General features: G+C 40.0%; 1 protein-coding gene across 9 annotated transcripts in view; it reads right to left on the bottom strand.

Annotated features, from left to right (window-relative positions):
• The window catches only part of CEP112 (centrosomal protein 112), a 504,767-nt gene that overhangs the window by 45,473 nt on the left and 438,433 nt on the right, over window positions 1-20,861 (bottom strand). For 7 of the 9 annotated variants that reach the window (XM_014847643.3, XM_070483475.1, XM_070483473.1 and 4 more), the window contains 3 exons: window positions 12,105-12,206; window positions 9,123-9,187; window positions 7,840-8,305 (listed from right to left, as the gene is read on the bottom strand). In XM_014847643.3, the coding sequence (XP_014703129.2) occupies window positions 8,302-8,305; window positions 9,123-9,187; window positions 12,105-12,206 (171 nt within the window). In that variant the 3' untranslated portion in view covers window positions 7,840-8,301. Of the gene's footprint in view, window positions 1-7,839; window positions 8,306-9,122; window positions 9,188-12,104; window positions 12,207-20,861 lie in introns of those variants that run through there. The other 2 variants (XR_011493899.1, XM_070483471.1) reach the window with 2 other exon arrangements.

The raw sequence follows: 20,861 nt of genomic DNA, 5'->3' as shown, positions 1-20,861 counted from the left end.
CTGGTTTTCTTAACTACTGTTTGTTTTTTGGGGGGTGGAGGGGAGGCTAGGCATTAAAAAGCGTGATTTTGTGATCAAGTATACCAACTCAAGGCTAAGTTCTACCTAAATATCAAGTTCAAGTTGACTTTTGCTGTAAAAATAAAAATGCCTGAAAACCAATGATAATCTCCTATCAGTAAGGATCAGAAACAAAAATATTTGAACGTAGAGGAACATCCCTGGAGGATGCTCAATTTCATTATCATGATTTATCCCGAGGGCTAGTTTGCAAAATGGCTAACTTCATTTAAAGACTCCAAACATTTTACAAATTGGCACAAACTGTACGATGAGAGAGAAGAGGTGACCTTTCCAAACATTTCCCTAAACTTTCAGAAATAAACCCGAATACTCATTCACATGGCCGGGCCTGCAGAAGCTCCCGTGTTTTTGTAGGGTTTGTGTCCGGTGGAACCACTGCCAACCGCAAACTGTTACTAGAATCAAAGGAGGAAAGCCTGCCTCCAATCCCTAAGGAGCTCTCAGAACTGTACCGGGCTCGCCACCACTCAGCTCAGGACCCGAGATGTCTGGGAGCCACCACGCCCTTCAGTTTGGCTCCTCAAGGAATTCAGATCATCTCCTCTAATCCACTGCACCTCTGGACTTCTTCCTCAAGGGCAAACTCAACGGCTTTTCTTAGTCCTCCTAGAAGCACCCTGGGTCTGACCCTGCGACCAACCCTCTCCTTAGCCCTACCTCTCTTTTATAAACTCTTTTCTTCAGCTTCCCAAATGGTACACTCCCTCCTGGTCCCCTCCTACCTCTCTCCTCTCCTCCTGTTTCCCCCAAACCTTTCTCCTTCTTGGTGAAACCATCAGCTCTCTCAGCATCTACTCTCAGCCAGACGTTCCTGAATGACAAATCTCTGGGCCCTGACCCAGGTTTCTAGTCACCTGATGAGGCTCAGTACTTCTGAACCCAAACTCATCATTCTTTCTCCCACTCAAATCTGTGCCCCGCATCTTTTTAGCCTAGCAAACTTGGTCCACATTGGTTTCTTTCTCTTTCACAATCATCTCATTCATTCAGGTGCCACAGCAGCTACTGATTCTTTGACCTACTTTCCATTCACAGAGAGATGCTTCTCTCACTGGGGATTTGGTCCAACGTATGGGACTCCTGCACACATTTCCTAACCTTTTCTCTGTCCCCAGTCTCTTGTCTTTTCTAATACAATATAGCGGAAGGAGCAAAAATGAATGAATGACAGAGATAAGAATTCCAATTTCTGTTTTCATCACATATTAGAAATGTGACCTTGGGCAAATTTCCAAACTTCTTTTTGCTTCTGTTTCCTAAAGTATAAATACTACTTATCCCATGATTTTATTGAAGATTGTTAGAAAATAAAAATAACCTTCATATATTGAATGTTTATTGCATGTTAGACTTTTTAACGCACTTAATTTTCATAACCATGTTCTACTGTTTCCTCCATTTTCTAAGATAAAGAAACTGAGACAGAGAAGCTAAGCAACTTGCCCAGTTCCAGGTCCCTCTGACTCCAAAGCCTTTAACCACACGTGTAGAGACCAGCCCAGGACTGTAGGTGGTCAGTAAATGCGGTTCCCTTTGTCTCCCGTAATTTGACTTCAACACACCTTTGAAATCTTCTCTCGTACTGCTTTCTCCTGGGATCACATTGTGATCCAGATCATCTGAACAACTTCACTGGCTATGACTCCATCTAGAATGCCCCTCCCCACACTTCTACTTAGGGAAACCCTACTCTTATTCCAATGTCCAGCTTAAAAGTCACCTCCTCCTATAAGACTTGATTTCTAAATGTTGCTACTGCCTTGGAATTCCCACAATAGTCAGCATTTCTCTTACACAAAGATCATGTTGTCTCTTGCATTATCAGGGTTTTTTTCTTTTCTATATTTCCATCTTCCCTCGTGGATCATGAGCTCTTCACAGGCCAGGAACAGGTCTTGTGCATCTCGGTATGTCTAATAGTCCCAGGCTCCATCCTTGGGACAGACACGGCGCTCAGCAAAGGTCTGCGGGATACTTAATTTTGGAGCAAATTTATTCAACTTTTGAAGAGCTGAGCTCAATTCACTGTTTGCATGAAGTGAAAATGCTCCTCATATGTCAGACGTGATATCACAGAGAGAACAATAATTACCATGTGAGATGGAGATGGGGCCAATTAATCTTTCTCCTCTACCAATACAAAGGCAGAGAGAGTGAACATTGCATCGCTCTAGGCGAAGTACCTAATAGCAGGGGCCAGCAGTAGGCAGTCTACCTAGGTTTGCTATCTTAATGAGTCTATTCAAAAAAAATTTGACACTACAAGAAAAAAGGTATATATGTGCCTTTGAAAGTGTATGGATTTACCAATACACACAGATACACACACATTCACACACACATACACACTTCAAATAAGATTGTAGGAAGGATTTAAAAGAAAAAGAATTCCCTTAATCCACCCAATTTGTATTCCAGCAGCTTCCAAATTCACATGCCCAAATGCATAAATAAAAATACTGAAGAAAGTCAGATAACGTAAGTGGGAACTCAGTCCGAGAAAGGTTCCCTAACGTTGTAAGAAATATCACTCTAGGCAGAAAACTGCTACCAGATCCTTAACGCTGAGAAGGAGCAGGCGGAGACACGATGAGGCAATCCTGCCGAGGCTTCTTCACGCAGTAACCACTGCGCCCGGCCTGGATAAATATTTTTATTGCAAACACAGTGATATGTATTGGACCAAATTATCAGTGTTGAAAAGGATTTCACACAGACTGTGATGCTGCAGTAGCTAGGAAACACAAAAGTGTTCAGTGGAGTCTACACATAACTTGAAGAGCAACATCAGGGTTGATGTCAGGTAAGTGACAGCTGCAGTCAACTCACGAGGCAAAACCGGGAGATGCAAACTCGCTTTTGAGACATTGCAGTCGATGTCAAGATAATTCTGCAGAAAGTGCAAGATTCTCGGGACTCTCCACCACGCGGTTAGGAAAATATTTCCTCTTCCTCAGGAAATGATGTCTTTTCTATTTTCCTTTTACCCTTAAACTGTCAGGCTCTGCTTGCTGAACAGAGCTGAATTGCAGTCAAACAACCGTTTTGATGTTTTCACGACACACACTGATCACAAGGTTGGATGGATCGTCCAGTAAGATTCAGAGAGTTAGATGGCGGAACGTAGCCCAGCTCTTATACTTGGATCCTTGGCTCCATTTACATATTGACATCCACCCCACTCAGGGTCAGGCTAAGAACAGTGAGATATAGGAGCTGGAATAAGTGGCATAAATACAGATAACTCAGGAGTGGTGAGAAAGCTAATGGGGCAATTAGGAGGCTGATTCATTTGTTTATCTCGATGATTGTGCTCTACTAGTTGAGTAGTTTTTAAGTGTTCTGTGGTTCAGGAAATTTTCCTTCGCAGGCTCATCAAGTCCACATCCTTCCATGTGCCTGATATTTCCACGAAAGGAGGACACACCACGCTAAGCACAGGGTATGCGTTTTGGCGGACCTTTATAATAATACACTTGCTAAGATAATTACGATAAACAATGCATACCAAGCCCCAAACAGAGAAAAGCTGGAAGAAACATTCAATTGTGGTTGCTACCGTCTTTCAAAAGAATCACAGAGCAAGACATGGCCTAATTGAATACTCCTGATTCAGGGCTACAGCGCCAGTGTTTCCAACTCGCTCATTTAACCTGTGATTGTAGAAATATAATGTAGATTAACAGAATGTTTGAATAGGCAGGAACTTTTTAGCAATCACCTAGATTTGGGTTATTCTAATCAATATTTCACAGAACTCTGTATAATAAAATATGTGGACCACATAAAAACCTAAAAAATGATTCCATGAATCAAGTTATTTTAGGAGATTCTGGATTAAAGAAAGTTGGATGGTTCTTTACCAAAGGGTGTGGCAGATTAGAGACGGCCACAGATTCTTTGATATTGCTGGAGCCTATGTCCTCTCTCCTTGACTCTGGCTCTGTCTGTGACAAAACTCAGTAGAAGAGATGTTGTGCCATTTCTTGGCCCAGGCCTCATATGGCTGGTGGCTTCTGTGTCCGGTCTCTTGCTGGGTTTGCTCTTGTAGGCTCCTCACAGCCGCCATGAGAGTGAGCCATCGCAGGCTTGAGCCCACTGAGCCTCCCAAGACTGTATCCCAGCCAACGTCTGATGGCACCTGTATGACACTCAAGTGAGAACAACCTAGCTGAGCCCCGTCAACACCCTCAGCACCGAGAGAGACGACAATAAATTATTGTTTAAAGTCACTGGGTTTGAGAGTGGTTAACTGTCCAGCACACAGTAGGCAATCAATAACTATTTATTAAATGAATCAATGACTAAGCAAGCGATGTCAATGTGGATCTTCAAGGGGTATAGTTGTACCCCTTTATGTGATAGATTAGAAAAGTAAGGCCCAGATAGGTGAAGAGAATTGCCCAAGGAAACAAAGGTAATTCGCAGGCTCCACCTGTGAACTAACCCCCTTTCTAGCTGAAGTAAAGGAGGGTGGACAAGATGATCTCTCTCGTGTAAACACAGTTTTAGCTAGTTAAATGTATCAGCCTTCCTACGAGGTAGCCCTCTCTTTCTGCTCCATGATCAAGTCTTTGTGTCCAACTAGCTATTTTCCATAAGACCGCTCTTAATTGGTAAACTCCCAAAGAGGATATAAGAGTACTTATTGCCTGATGTCTAGACTAAGCTCAGTTCTAAAAACAGCAGAACCTATAGCCATATCTTGGGCCTTTGGTTTTAAAACATTTGCCCGATGGAGATCCTTGCGTAAAACTGAATTGTCTAGAAGAGTGAATTTTCAACTGAACTAGATATTGGTGAGGGATCCAGATTTTAAAATTCCTTCAGCCTTAGGTTACAAACTCCATTTCTGTTCCTCCACGTGAGAGGTAAATAATATGAACTGAAGTTTGATTCAGTTCTTAAAACAATACAGTGAAGAATGTTAATATAGGTCGAAATCTGGGATATTCAATTTTACTTCCAAACACTGTTACGGCCTGTGCCACAGCTTCCTAATCAAGTCTCCAAATGCAAGACCCACTTCAAGAGTTGAAAAGAAGTTTTATCTAATTATCTTCTTTTCCTACTTTGGATTGACCAAGGCTGTATCTTTTTCTGGTGCTATCAAAGGGGCTGCCGGGACAAAAGCACATCCAATTTTAAGTAAGCTTTAGTTAGCAGACTTAAAATTGATCACGCATTTTAGTTTCAGTAACTTGCAATTTCTACACCCTTTGATAATTCACTTTAAAGAGCAAACCGTCTTTAATGACAAGGCTTAAAAGAGACGACCTTTCTGAACAAAATATGAAAGCTGAGAAGAGAGAGTTCTTTTAAGGAAACTATGAATTAAAATGACCTTGTGTTCTGAAACTTTTCTCCCACCATTTTTGATGTTTTACCTTTCCTTCTTACTCTTAGAAAGAAAGCTAAAACACCACTGCCTTCTGTGGATGGTGATACACTTCAATGAGAGCTGTTAATTGTTAATTCAAACTCAGTTTCCTCTTTGTGCACTTTCTCTGCAGATTTCTTTACTGAGGTTGCTCACCATCATAAGCATATGGCCGTTTCTGAGGAAATCACTGTTGATAGCGACATTACAGGATAACATTTGAATCTGAACTATTTCCCTTGAGTCACAGTCAATTCTCTTGTGCAAACTATGAGGCAGGTCCATCCATTCTGTTCCCTCTCTCTTAGTCCTTTTCCTCCATTGTGCCCCTGGATCGCTGCCCTCTGAGGAGTTGATTGTTGAGCGGGGAGGTTGCAAAATCAGGGGTCAGACCCCTTAGGTGGCTCACTGCTTGGTGATGCAGAAATCGTGGAGTCAAACAAAACCAGTATGTGTGCCCATGACTGACAGCTAATGTCCACGTTAACCCTTCTCCTGTCTGCCCCATAACTGGATAACAACACACCCCAAGAACACTGTGATCCCACAGCTTGCCTTCTGCTCAGCTTGTTCCAAATGCTTTATCAGCCACTACCTGTTGACAATTACATGCTGAAATGTAAAAAGCACAGGTGCTTGACTCAGGTGCAGCAGCCAGTAATAATAACTTGAAATGTAACTAAATTAGGTGCTTGTGATGAACAATTGATCTTCCACCAGATAAAAGAAAGGATGAAATCTTAGATGATTTTATAATAAGGGACAGTGTTTATAATTTATTTCCTCAGCACTTGCTTTTTCTCCCAGTAGCCATTTATACACGCAGTAAGGAATTTTAAATAAGCCAAGTGCAATTTTTCTTTCTCTTCCTCTATCAGAGAACATCCACAAAAACATTAGTCTCAGCCACCTATTCCTATCACATACAATCAAACCGACCTAAAGTTTCGGTACGTTTGCTCCCAGACGTATACGACATGCTTCAGAAGGGAAACAGGATCTGGGTAATGTCAAAGGTTCACCAGTGTTTGTAATTTCATAACCCTTGAAATAAGGAAAAGAAAGAATAGCAGGCAGCTTTCCAAAACACCTACTGATATTTACTCATGGAAAACAAATATTCTTGAGTGGGAGTTCCAATTCCAGCATACAATACAATTCACAAAGCATTTTTACTTCAAGCAACTAATAACCTTACTAATGAAAGCTGTGGAGCTTCAACCTGTTTTTTATGGTCTGTATAGAAGCACTTAAAATTAATCACGTAGTCTGAATCTTTCCCTTTCGAGTACTAAATCACAGTCTGAGTACCAAGTGTCCTCATTTGTTAGGTGGTTTTAACAGCCCTGCTACAATTTTGCTTTTTCCTGAATTTTCTTTAAGCTAGTGCTATAATTTGTTGTATGTGCAAGAAAAATCTTATCCTTCAAAGTACAGAGACTTATATTCCTGGAGGAGGTATCAGGGTGAACATTACCAGGTCGAGTTGTGACTGGACAGCAACGATTTAGTGTAAGAGTGCGAGGCCGCCTACTGATGGTCTGCACAAGGCGGTGTCTATGCTGATCCTGGCCCTGGATTTGGAAGTAGCTGTAAAACCTGTTATGTCCTTATCATCTCCATGTCTCAGTTACAGTACAAAAAAGGGTAATTAATCCCTGGGCAGCAAACAACAGAGATGGGCGTGGGAAAGAATTTTGAAAAAGTCTAAGTAAATGTTCTGCCCTGTCCTTTACAGTAAACCAGATGACTACAGCCCTGCCTATGGTCCAGATTTTTAGTGTCTCAAAGGGCCCATGGCATGCATCACAACACGGTCAAAAGAATATGGAGCATCCATCCAGAGCAATTCAAAATTTCCTTGGCAAACCACAGAACTGCTTATTGGCATTCAGGTGAGACTTAAACACCCATTCACGGGTGCAACACCACACTCTCTCAACAAGGAAACACGGCCAATCAAAGCTCATCCTGCCATCACTTGCCAGTGTGTTGAGTGTCCTCCCAACACACCCCTACATTTTAGGCATTTTAAGGATTGTCAAATGATATTATTATTATTAAAACAACAACCATAAAAAGAGAGATGAAGAAAGTAACATTAAACCATAGCTGCTGCATAAAATTCATACACTATTCTGCCTCTGGAGTCCCAGGATCAGACTGGAGACCAACATGACAAGTACTCGGACTGATGTCAGATGACCCAGTGGCTTTTACTCTAAATAAGTATGCTACTTATGGATTTGATCTTTGACACGACAAGGTATTTTTCCTCATAGTACAATTCGAGACTGTGTTTCTAGGGAAAAATACCATGTATACGTCATACTTATTTTACCAAATGAGGTGCAATAAAAAGTAGAAATAAAACTGATCAGTACAAAATAATATTTTAATAATATATGAACATGAACATGAAAACAATGTAAACATGTTAAAATTTTGATATGATACTACAAACGTGATTTTGATCATACGCGACTGGTAAAATTCTATGCTAAATCATTAACCAGGCATATCATAAGAAATCATTTCTTTTCCCAATATAAGCAATTCTCAGTACACACTCAAATGCACACAAATATGGAAATCAGAAATAAAGGAAGGTTAAAAAAAATAACTTAGTCAGACACAAATAAAACCACCCCATTAGCATATGAATGATGTATGTTTTTATGATCTTAATTACATTTAAGCATTAAAAAGAAAGCCACTGATCTCACAGTTTACTTTACAATATCCAAATCTGCAAACCTGCTGGAAGAAGTCCACAGCGCAGCCCAGGCAGCTCAAGCCATTGCACTCTCGTGTTCCTCAGGTAAGTCTCCACGCAGTTACCTGAAAATCAAAAATCAACAAGTTATGACTTTTTCGAGGTTTAATGGGCATAGCAATTAAAAAATATGTTCTCATTCAGGAAGAGTTGGATAGAGGTTAAAAAGGATATTTCATATCAAAATTTCATCATTTACTCCTATAAAGTGTCAAATTCTATCTATACCAAGCAACAGAATCTTTGGAAAAGTGAATGATTCACAAGGTTTTTACTTTTAATTGAAGGCCAAATAAGTGGTTCAGTCTTTCACTGCAAGAAAAGGAAGTCTGTTTGACTGAATTAGAGCAGGTAAACATAATCTATGTCAGTGATGTCCCTGGGAACCTTTGCTAAAAAGGTCTCACGTATCCCCGAGCAGTACACACTGGGGGCACTGAAGTCGCAACATCACTAAGCTGGTTCTCTCTTTTGGTCTAGAGAATGTGTGCAGCAGCGCGGAACCTCCAAGGGCCACAGGGCTCTGAGGATGTGGACTACCATAGTAAGAGTCGCATCATCTCACTATCTTAAAAGGAAGACGGTGTCTCCTTAACCCTCTAACTGGGCTTCAGGACAATGTCTTGTCGTGACTCTGCAGGTGAAGCCTGGACTTGCAGGCACCCGCGGATTCTCTCATCTTGTTCTGATAGTACTGACCAAGCACTGTGATTACAGGAGGTGGGGGCCTTCTCCAAGACAGGCTGTTTACAAAAATAGTCTTTTTTTCAAAATTTATATTATGTTTAAGCATTTTAATAAAGACTAAATTCAAACCTTAAGACTCACAGGGACAAACAATACAATACAAATGTTCGAAGGCATTCTGGTCACAAGCTGTACCTTCTGCCTTGGTAAGCAGTCAGTTCTTCCTGAAGGATGGATGCTCTCTTCTGCAGAAAGTTAACCTAGAAAAGACATCTTGTATGAGAAGAGGCAAATGTGGCTTAAATGGCAATTTTGTGCAAATGTCATGGTAGGATTTTATTTAAATTCAGACAATTCCCTAGATAAACTCAGAGGATTTGTTGAAAGTCAATGTTGTATTTTTTACATTTGGTCATATCGCATCCCTACTGAAAATCCATCAGAGACCACCCAATTGAGTTCAAACTCCTTATTGCAGAGCCATTTTGATCTGGCCCTAGCCTGTATTCAAGGCTTTACCTCTCCTCGTGGCCTTCCCACCATCACCACCTCATACACCAAGTCCTTCACACGTTGCTGTCCAGCACAGGCCATTTTCTCTCTTTGGAATGCTTGGCTAATTATCACCTGTACATCCTCCACTATTTGGTTCAAGTGTGACCTCTCCTACTGAATTCTTGGACTCATCCCGCACTGCTCACTGCCTCCTGCTCCAGGCAAATGCTGTGCACTTCTCGAACTGCCTGAGGGCTGTTTTCATATCTCCCCAAACCTTAGAGCTCTTCTGGGGCAGGGATGACATTCACTCATCTCTGTGTCCCCAGTTTCTTGTACAGAACTGGGCACGTAGCTGGTATTCTCTAGCTGTTGAATGAATGAGTGAGTGAGTGGAAAGAACATTACTGCCTCCTGCAAGCCTCACTCCACCCTGGGGATCTCTGGGGTTGGAGAGACAATATTTTGTCATGGAAAGAGCCTGGGCTTTGTCTGGAGTTAGGCCAACTTGGGTTCAATTCCTGGCTTGGCCTCTACGGCTCTAGGAAGATTACTTAAGCTCTTGATGCTTCATCTGCGAAATGGGATTAATGACAGCTACTTCCCAAGGTTATGAGGATGACTGAAATGACTAGTAGCAACTGCCTAGTGCAGAGCTCATGGCAGCCTTCACCCCACGGCCCCACTCTTGAGGGGCTGGGGGATGGAGGAAACGGAGTTGCTCAGCATATTCTCTTGAATCAGACCTTGATAACATGGTTTGATTATTTTGAAGAATAAATTTCTATACTATTAAAGATACCTATATCAGGTATAAATTCAAAAGCACCTTACACAACCAAATGAAAATGGTTTGGGGATAACTTATGCTATGGCTTAATGTAATCAAGAGTCAGTGGTGTTTGATCACTTTGGAATTGTTTATTCTTGCCTCTTTGGTCTGAACGGAAACCATGGCAACGGTTGATTCTGAAACATAGTTATGCACGAGAGTACAGCTGGCAGAATAGAAAACATGCTTGCAAGAGAGGAAAGCCGTCTTTCTAAATGGGTATATATCAAAGTGGTCCGCTTGGTTTTGCTTATTTGTAATATTACCCTGGTCTTAATGTTATCCAATTGCTCAAATGACCCACAGGACAATTGATAATTTTGACAGATGCAAGGATTACACTGATTCAACTTCCCTTCCCCCACTGTGCTTTGCAATTGGAATTCCAACAATTTTCAAAAAACACAGGCACCTGTGCTTTCAAACTAAATTTGCTTACTACATAGCCTGTGACTCCTCTGTGCAGCTGCCAATTCTGAGGCCCTAATGCAGCTGGCAGCCCTCTCTTTCTGGGTCAACATCCAGTGTTAGGAGGCTGAAGTGGCTTTTATTACAGGGAAATGATATGAATGATAACAGAACCCCCGCAGGTGGATATCAGATTTCTTTCTTTCTTTCTTTTTTCTTAAAAAAGCCTCCTCTGAAGGTGCCAGGTCCGACATGGCTGACCCTATGGAAGCTTTCCTGCAAAGTTAATGGGTAAACCACACCTCGAGGAGAGCTTTTCATGTAAATAAAGATGACTTAACCCTTTCTACGTGAATGCTCTCCTGTAGTACTCATTTTTACATACAGGAGAAAGCACAGCAAAACAACTTCTTCACCTCCAGAAGTCATAGCCAACAGTAGCATAAGGATTGATATAATGGAAACTTCGTTTTCAGATAAGAGACTTTTTACTGAGGGGAATATAAAAGGAATAGCTAAAATTTGCTCCACATTTCACCTTACACATTATGAATAGCTAATGTGAATATCATCAAACTACATCATTTGTTTTATTCCTAAATAAACTTACTGAGCATCTACTATGTGACAGGCACTGCTCTTGGCACAGACAGCAAAGAAATCTTTCCCTCAGGGCGATTTTCCAGAAAAAACTATGTTTTAACTTTCTAAGTGTATTAGAAACAGGAATATGTGAACTCTTTCTTATGTTAGAGTTAAAACACTAGTTTTTAAAAAACCAGCAATATATAAAACTAACAGTATATAAAATATATACAGCAATATATAAAACGTTTACAGGAATATATAGTGAAAACTTACATTGGAAGTTTTTTTAATTAGTATCTAAATTTAAATAAATTTTATCTCTCATATTATATTTTATGAACTATACCAAGAGCTACACATTTCAGCAAGAAATATTTAACCTAATTGTTTGAATACTTTGTTATTATTCTGCCTTGAATTTAAAATGCATCTTATCTCTAGCAACCATATAAAACACACCAGAATAGAAATGCTTCTAACTTAACCATGTTTTTGATTTCTCTGCACATTCACCCAGTGAGGAAGCAGCAATGTGCTAAGGATGGCATTTGGGGCCTGGCACCAAGAAGAAAAGGGTGAGGCTGTATTGGAACGTGGGCTGTAAATGAATCAAAGTGACCCTAACTGAACTTCTCAATTTCAAAGGTGCTTTTAAGAAAAGCTTATTGATACAATGAGTTCTTCAACCAGTAAGAAAAAAATTCTAAAAAACTCCCCAAACAAAAACCAATTAATCCTGGGTACTAGGTTATACTATGACGACACATTGATTTCCGGCATCAGTTCAGAATCAAACTTATTAAGATATGCATACCACCTAGACCCTTGGAAAACGCCTTGATTCTAGTAATTACCTGTGACTTCAGGGAGGAAATAGTGTCTTCAAGTTCTTGTCTTAGAGACGCTGGCATCAATCCTTTGAATTTTGTTTCATATTCCTGTCGTATGTAAGTTATCTAAAGTGAAAAAAAAATGAAAGCTTATCTTTCCTACCACAGAAATGATTGCTTTAAATTTAAGAAATCCCAGAACAATATCTATCCATCACAAAGGTAAGTTTGTCACATGTTTTTGGAAACCAAACGATAGAAAGGAAATAAGAGGAAGCACAGTTACCAATTGAAAAAGGTACTCGGTCTGTCCTTGTGAGTGTGGGAGAGACAGCCCCTATACCAATACTTTCAAATTCTTGTTAACACAATTTTTAGCATCGGAAAAGTAAAATACCTATTCTGTCCTCTTCACTCATGATGTATACTCTGTGCCAACCCTGTATCCTTTTCTTGATTGGGGTGTGGATTATGATCATACTAAACTGTGATTTGAGGACAATTCATGGCATGTTGTTGGTTTGATTAAGATACTTCCCCAAAGTGGCTAGGTACCTGGATGCTTGATATAATCCATACGATTATGAAGATACGAATGAAGGAAAATCCACACAGCTGTGTCTCCAAGTCTCCCCAACACAGGTAGACCAGAGTCAGAGTGCCCTTGTCATCATGAGCTTCTCTGATTCATGGGTTTCCCTTTCCCTCCAGAATACAATCAGGTCTGTGCTCAACTAACTGATGGTCTCTGGGCTAGTAAAAGAAAGGTTGGTGGTTCATCCCATTCATCTCTCTAAAAGCTAAAGATAGAAACAAGTGAGCAAAGTGGAAGAGAAGTCGTTGGAAGGACATGCCAGAGCAGGATGAAGAGGTGTGTGAATGTGAGCATGAATGTAAATGTCTTGATGTCTTCTCCAGCTGTTTCTTTATCTCTCTTCCTCCTAACCTGAGATGAGATGGAATTAATAAATTTGTTGCACATGCCGTGTGTGACTTAACTGAATTCTAAAGTTGAACTGCAGTGTATCCTACAAATGGCTCATTGGACACAACTGGACAAAAGGTAGCAAATTATGAAAATATGTGCAACTGAGTTCAGTTAGACAAGTCTATGAATTTACTGAGGATAATTTTAAATTAATAGCCTTAATTCCCAACTTTTCTTATACTAAACTGAATTAAGGAAGAAATGTGTTCTAACAGTCCATTTCATTACCTAATAAAATCCCATGGCAAATGTTCTAGAATACAATTTTTCAATTTTTTGCAAAGTGTTTTTTTGAGATATATTATAATCTTGTGATTTATACCTAGAGGAAAAACAGAAATAATGAATAATGATCTGTCCCACTGATGCAATATTTGATTTTCCCACCTTCTTTTCTTGGACTTGAGTCCAATAGTTACATCTGTCAGCTGACTCAAATGAAAAGCCAATGAAAGCAAAACACATGCTTTACAACTTAGATTTCAGGGCAACATTTACTGAGGGCCCACAGGCTACTATACTTACTTTTTTCCCCAATCATTCAACACTGCCTCTGAAATTTCGATCTACTACTCTCTTAAAAAGAACTCACATTTGCTCTATTTCCTGTCTCCTTGTTTGTTTAGAATGTCTGCCCACTGCCTGTACATTTTCGAGACAATTTGGCTGGGTATAAAAATACTTCAATCCCACTTTCTCTCAGAACTTTGGAGACATACCTTCAATGTCTTCTGGCGTTACACATAGCTATGGTGAAGTCTGAAACCAGGTTAATTTTTTTTCCATCGTGAATGTGACTTTCTTTCTCTGCTGGGATGCCCATATGACTGTCTTTTTCCTTGACTGATTGGGATATGTTTTGGTATTAATGACTCTACACCAATTTTCCTGAGACATTGCGTGTGTCCTTTCTATCTTTAAACTGAATTCTTAGAAGACAAATTTCATCATTAGAAGAATTATTTGTATTCTATTATTGTTGCATATGTTCATATTATATATCAATTTTTTTCTATTTGTTCTCTTCTTCAGGAACATATACTTTGCTTGTGTTGGCTCTTCTTTGACAATCTCCTATAATTAGAATTTTCTCTATTATTTTACTTTCTTCATTTTATATGATAAATATATATATTTAAAATATCTGTATAAATATTATAAACATATAATATATATTATAAATATATATTAAATATATTTATCATATAAAAATATCTATTTTATTTTTCATTTCATTTTGTGTGATTTCCTCTAGTATGATCATATTTCCTTAGACATTTTCAGTCATGATTTTTCTATTTTTGTTTCTTCTAATATGGTTTCAATCTCTGTAACCTTTTGATTTTTGTCTACCATTTTTCCTAAGCTCTAAAAGATCACTTTTCATCTATCTGTTGACTTAAATAATCTTTAATCATCTCTTCTTTTGTCTTCTTCTCTATCTCCCTCCACCTCCTTCCTTCACAGAAATACATATCAATATGTTTTGTAAATGCTGTGACATTGTGAATAACTGTTTGTTTTAAAAACTACAATTTGTCTGAACCTTCCCCATTTCTCGGGCAATTTCCCATTTGATCTCTGTTCTTTATTTGCTTTTTTCTTATATTCCTTCTTTCTCTCTCTTTTTTTTGTGGTGAGGAAGATTGGCCTTGAGCTAACATCTGTGCCAATCTTCCTCCATTTTGTATGTGGGATGCCACCACAGCATGGCTTGATGAGTAGTGTGTAGGTCGACATCCAGGATCCGAATCTGTGAGCTCTGGGATGCCAAAGTGGAGCACATGAACTTAACTATCATGCCACGGGGCTGGCCCTGTCTTTCTCTCTTTCTTAATCTAGCAAGGATCTTATGATAGTTTCTTTTCTTTAAAAAAAATTTAAACCTCATTTTTGAATGGAACCAACTATTTGCTGAGTGTTGAGGATGGGGGAGTAAGCTGGAGGCAGGCCACAGCTATAATTTGGTTTTGTTGTCTTCAACACCCTTTGACTAAATCTATTCTTTCATTTGCTCTTGGTGCCCATCTCCTCTCAGTTTTCAAGTACTTTGGAGGTCATGGCGAAGCACTCAAGACCTTTGGTTAATGCTTACAGTTTCTCTGGACTCCCCTGCCCCCCTTCACTTTTCACATCTGAAAGTCTCTCTCTATGCGAGGCTGGGCCACAGACAGCAGACAACTGTGCGTCAGCAAGGGTGCTCTTGGATCACCACTATCCCTTCCATCACTTTTTAAGTCCAGTGCCATATTTTCCAACTTTCACTGAGGATTCAGGCATTTCTACTTCCTGTCTACTCCTTTCTTCTTTGTTTTTATGATTTCAGTGAATCTGAGTGAACTTCAAATGAGCCCTTGGAACATCTGAAATTACCTCACCTATGAGTGAGACTATCAATCAGGAAAACATTACTGAATCCTTAAACCCAAATCCTGAATTTAAAAATCATTCTACCAAGGAGAATCCTGTTCCTTTAATAAAGTCATGGAAAACTTTAACCAGTATGTTTTACTTTATTTATGAGGTTAATAATGTTACTTCTAGCAAACATTTATTGAGTATTTTCCATGTGCCAGATACAATTCTAAGTGTTTCAATAAGTGTTTAATCCTTCTGACAACCCAATGAGGTAAGCACAGAAACGCAAGCCATGATTTGAACTCAAATAGTCTGACTCTCAAGCCATATTCTTAGCCACTATGCTCTGCAGTTTCTCAAATAATCTTTCCAAATGTTGAAATGTTTTTCCCCTCAAAGAGGAACAGGATCTCACAGACCAGTTAGAGCAGTTTCACCCACTATACATTGATGCTCCCTTAGCACAACAGGGGCTGGGGCATGGGGGCGGGATGTACTCTCCTTCCAGACAGCCATCTAGTCTTCACTCTATTTTTTTTAAGGACAACAATAACAACAACGATAACAACAATTGGTTCCAATATGTTATGGTTCCCTGTACCTTCCCATTGGTTTAAAATTTTAATTTATTGAAGACATACATGTTCGATCAATTAAAAAAAAAATCTGTGCAAATACAATACACATATTGACCTAAAAGAACAGCTCCACAAATCTCTTACATAAGCACACATTTCAAAGTCCAACCAGTAAAGGATATATCTAAGTTTGTGACATGGCAAAATGAGAAAGAGGAAGGAAAAAGTTAGCTTCTATTCCGTCATACCACTTTGACTCCTGCTACTGTTTTCTCTCTCCCCACCTCTGACCCAGGATGTGTCTGAGGGGAAGTAAGGAAGGGGTAATGACATTTACCTATAGACTAATGACAGACATCAACTGCTAAATACGCCAGTCTCTCTCCTCCCTGTCTTCCCATATTTCCTCGTGGTGTTAATCGGCCTTACAACAGATCAAGAAACAAGAGGAAGTTGAGTTGATCTAAGCAAAGGGTTTGGTGGACATGCAATTCCTTTTATGAAGGGAGATCAAAACTTTTACATACAAATCTATTTTATTACTAGATTCGAATATTAAATTCATTAACATACAGTGTCTGATTATACTAGTGAATGATGTTTATTAAATGCAGAAAAATTCAAAGACTGTTCTTGCTTGAGCACTTCTGGAAAGGAATTTCCAGGACTGCTGCAGCTCATTTCCATTCCACCTCCCACTCCCACTGCCCTCAAAAAGCACGGTGTATAATTATCTGCTCTTCCACATTCCTCAACCACATCACACCAAACAGACATAAGCTTCTGCCTCTCCACAGTGGCCACTTCTCTCTCTACTTTCCTTTGTCTCCTTTCCTTTAGCAAAGGAATATTAGAAAACCCAGGACATCATGACAAACAATGATATTCTTGTAATGTAGTAAGATCCCTTTAAGCTGAGTAGAAATGGTGTATGTCTGACATGGTACCCATGTGAACAAAGATAGCTATGCTCTGGTCCATGGCAACAGACTGCCCAGCTTTCCCTCAAAGGCATAGCACTGACAATATTTCCTTTAATTTTTAAATGAAGACCCAGAACATCCATAATTGGAGTTTAGCATTACAATTAAGTAAAACTTACATCCTGTGTAATCAGACAAATACTCATTTGTATAAATGAGAGTGGATGAAGTATACAGGATATGTAGTTGACTTGAGCCAAGAGGGTCTCTGGAGGTAAAAATTCCAAATGTTGAAGAAAATGAACCTTGGAAATCTATAATTTCATTAGAAATATGGAAGGGAGAACTAAAACATATTTAGTGGTGTTTTTATTTGAAAAACACTGCATCAGTTAATTATGTCAGTATGCCAAAACTATGTTAAATGTGTCAACCTCCTGTTGTACAATAAAACAAGTAAGATGAAAGTGTGTGGCTTTGTACAAACAACTTAGGGATGATGCCTCAAACACAAGACGTTTTCTTACGAGCTTCAATGCATCCAATACTGAATTCACTTTTGAAGAGGTGAGAAAAGGGGAAGCTACTTTTGAGTTGTCACTGGTAAATACTCTGGTTGTTTTTTCAAGTCTCTGCATAGTCATTTATTATTGTATTTTAAGGTAAAAGAGAAGCAGTCCAGGAAAGGGACTGTGCCTAATACTACTTTACAAAGTCCAACCAAGCATTTTTGGAGTCAGTTCAACAGAGGAAAAAGGGAACCAAGTAAGAATTCTATCGACGTTATCTCCTAGTACCTTTCCACTCCTCTGCACTCCACTAGCACCATCCCAGATCTGACCACCTTCGTCTTGCACCTGGCCTACTGCAATATTGGCATGTTGGAATTGTTTTTCAAAACAAATTTGCTTAACCTTTAAAATGAAAATCAAAATCCTTTATGTGGCCACAAGGTCCTGCACAGTCTGGTCCCTATCCGCCTCCCACCCTCCTGTCACCCCAGCGAGTTGCCCTCACTTTCAGAAAAGCAGACACGTTAGCTTTCTGTCAGTTCATTCACCAAATGCCCGAATGCTTTTTCTCACACAAGTCTTTTCTCTGATGATTCTTTCTTGTCCTGTGGGGTTTGGGCACTGCCTCCATCTGGACCTCTGGATGTTGGAGAGTCCTGCTCTGTGGTGATATCAGGGATGTTGTAGACCCAGGTACCCAGCTCGGGGGAGCTTGTCAAGACCTAGTGATGAGGCTGTGTCTGGGGCAACAGCTTTCATCAGTTTCCTTTCAAGAACGGGGGCCCACAACAGCCCATGCTTTCAAGCTGTGACTCACCCTTTTGTCATTTACCTGGCAAGGAGCCCTTTCAGCAATTTTAGTCCCTGTCCCCCCAGGTCTTTCCTCCCAGCTGCCTCTGTGTGACTCAGGATCCCATACCTGTGGCTTCAGCTTCACTCACCACACTGGGGTTCCATTCTTTTTCTAGATCACACAGATGTTCATCTTGCTTTTGATATCAAATACATCCTTTTACTTTTCCCTGTTTACATTGTGCCAATCATTATTGAGTGTTTGGAGTGGAAGGGGTGCCTCATACCGTGACCTGACAGAACCATCTTGTACAAAAGGACAGAATGTTTTATAACCTGCCTTTTAACTTAATAAAGTGGAGGGCTTCGGAGCCCAGACTCTGGGGCAGGAACGTCTGGAGCTGAATCTGGGCTGTGCCCATAAACTGTGTGCCCTGGGAAGGCGAACTTCTCTGTGCCTCAGTTTCCTTGTCAGGAAAACGGGAATTATAATTTCTCAAAGCTGCTGTAAGGATTAGATGATTTAATACATGTAGAATTTTTACAGTAGTGGCATTTAGTAATGTTCAATAAATGTTAGTTATTACATCATATAATGGAGACTATACATATACTAAATATTTCATTATATTATCATGTATATATATATTACAAATTATATGTGTATTTCACTTAACCCATTCTCTATCATTAGACTTTTTGCTTTCTAATTATTTGCAATACTATGAATCCTTACAGCAAATTATTTGCATATATTCATGATTAATTTGAGGACTCCATTTAAACTTCTTTTTGTATTTTTTACTATCCAGTGATTGAGAAAGTACATAACAACAAAAAGCTTCTCTGAATTCAGAATCAACTTGAAATGAATTTGTATTTCATAATTAAAATAATCGACATACATTTGAAAAACAGCAGTACTTGTTCATTTATTTATTTATTTTGTGAGGAAGACTGTCGCTGAGCTAACACCTGTGCAAATCTTCCTCTACTTTATGTGGGATGCTGCCACAGTGTGGTTTGATGAGCAGTGCTAGGTCCGTGTCTGGGATCCAAACCTGCGAACCCCAGGCCGCTGAAGCGGAGCACGTGAACTTAACTTCTATGCCACCGGATTGGCTGCAGTAGTACCTGTTTTGAGCCATATTATTTATTCAGGCTACCAACAACGATTGGTGTACATGTGGATTTTCACAGACCCTTGCCTATAGCTCTGGCCCACAGGTGAGGAATCAGCGCTCCAGGCTGAATGATTTAAGGGAAGAATCTTGGCTCAAACCTCTTTCCATCCAGCCTGGATTTTTACCAGTTAGGAATAGACAGGAGGGTTAAGGGAAATTATCAGATGCTTTGACTCATTATGGATTAGTTTATTCAGAACCTGCCCTTCCAGCACCTGGCTTAGCTGAATGCCATAAAGCAAACTGAGTTTGATTGGTGGGTAGATTGTAGGGGGTAGGAAATGGGAAGAAAGAAGAGGTAACTTTGGAGCACAATATACAGTCTGAGTGAGGGTGAACACGGGTGGGCACTGCAGTAGGGGGTTTGGGGCAAGTAGAGAGCATCAAAAAGACCTTGGGCTTGTGAAGGGCAGTGGAGGGCAGGTAAGGGGTGGGCAGGAGAGGGGCATGGGGAGGGCCGGGACTGTGGGGATCAGATGTAATGCAAACAGACACGTGGAGGATGTTTCTGAACGATGGGCCTTTGTGCAGCAAAACGGTTTTGCATGGGCTTTTTAGAGTGAGTATATAAAACCTGTAAGTTTGATACTGAATTCCAATATGGTTTGAAGAATAAGAATGAAAGAAATAGTAGCAAAAGATGACGTAAAAGATGCTCTCGTGAAGCCAAGAAAAAAAGCACTGCCTTCTAAGAAATTTCATTTTTATTGGGGTTAAGGTATTATGCGTTGCCACAGCAACTGTCAAGAGAGATCTATTTTAAGAAGGGTGCTCTGCAGCACAGCTTGTGTACTTTGAATCTAAAATATAAAGTGAAAATAACCATAATTTTCTTAACAACCTTTAAAATATTAATTTTCCCTTCTTTCTTCCATATGGTTTTATCTTATGGTTCTTTATTCCAACTGGTGTTCTTCAGACTGAGGCTGGGGCTCACAGGTGTCCTCTGTTCCCCGTTCACAGGGACCAGCTCCCACCCGGAGGGAGTGAAGCCTGCTGCTTAATGGGCCTGGACCTCCCGGGGGAGCAGGTGGCTGATGAATGAAGTGGCTGCCGACCCCTGGAGTGGGAGGGTAGCATGAACTAGTTTCTGGGAAGGGTTATAGTTTTAGGAGGAAGGAACAGTTTTCTGGAACTGCAGAGAAAACGGTAGCCTGAGAATGAAAAGGATGGTTTGAACCTAGCACTGTAATTAGAGTTAGATGCTCTAAATCCAGGTCTGGGTAGCTGAAAAGATTCCTGACACCAAAAAGAAATGTGGGTCTGGTAAGCCTACTCAGAAAGATTAGCACACACAGAAAAGCTGGAAATGGGTTAAGACAGTCAAAGGCCAGAAAATTACCAATAAACTGCTCACATCTGTCATGAATAAAGGACTTAAATATCTAATAGGAAGACTGAGGTTGTGACATGAAATAAACATGTGTGAATAATAACATTTTGGAT

Source organism: Equus asinus, chromosome 13, assembly GCF_041296235.1.
Source record: "Equus asinus isolate D_3611 breed Donkey chromosome 13, EquAss-T2T_v2, whole genome shotgun sequence".
Taxonomy (NCBI): domain Eukaryota; kingdom Metazoa; phylum Chordata; class Mammalia; order Perissodactyla; family Equidae; genus Equus; species Equus asinus.
The sequence above is the reverse complement of the archived record's forward strand: the minus strand, read 5'-3'. Positions and strand labels throughout refer to the sequence as shown.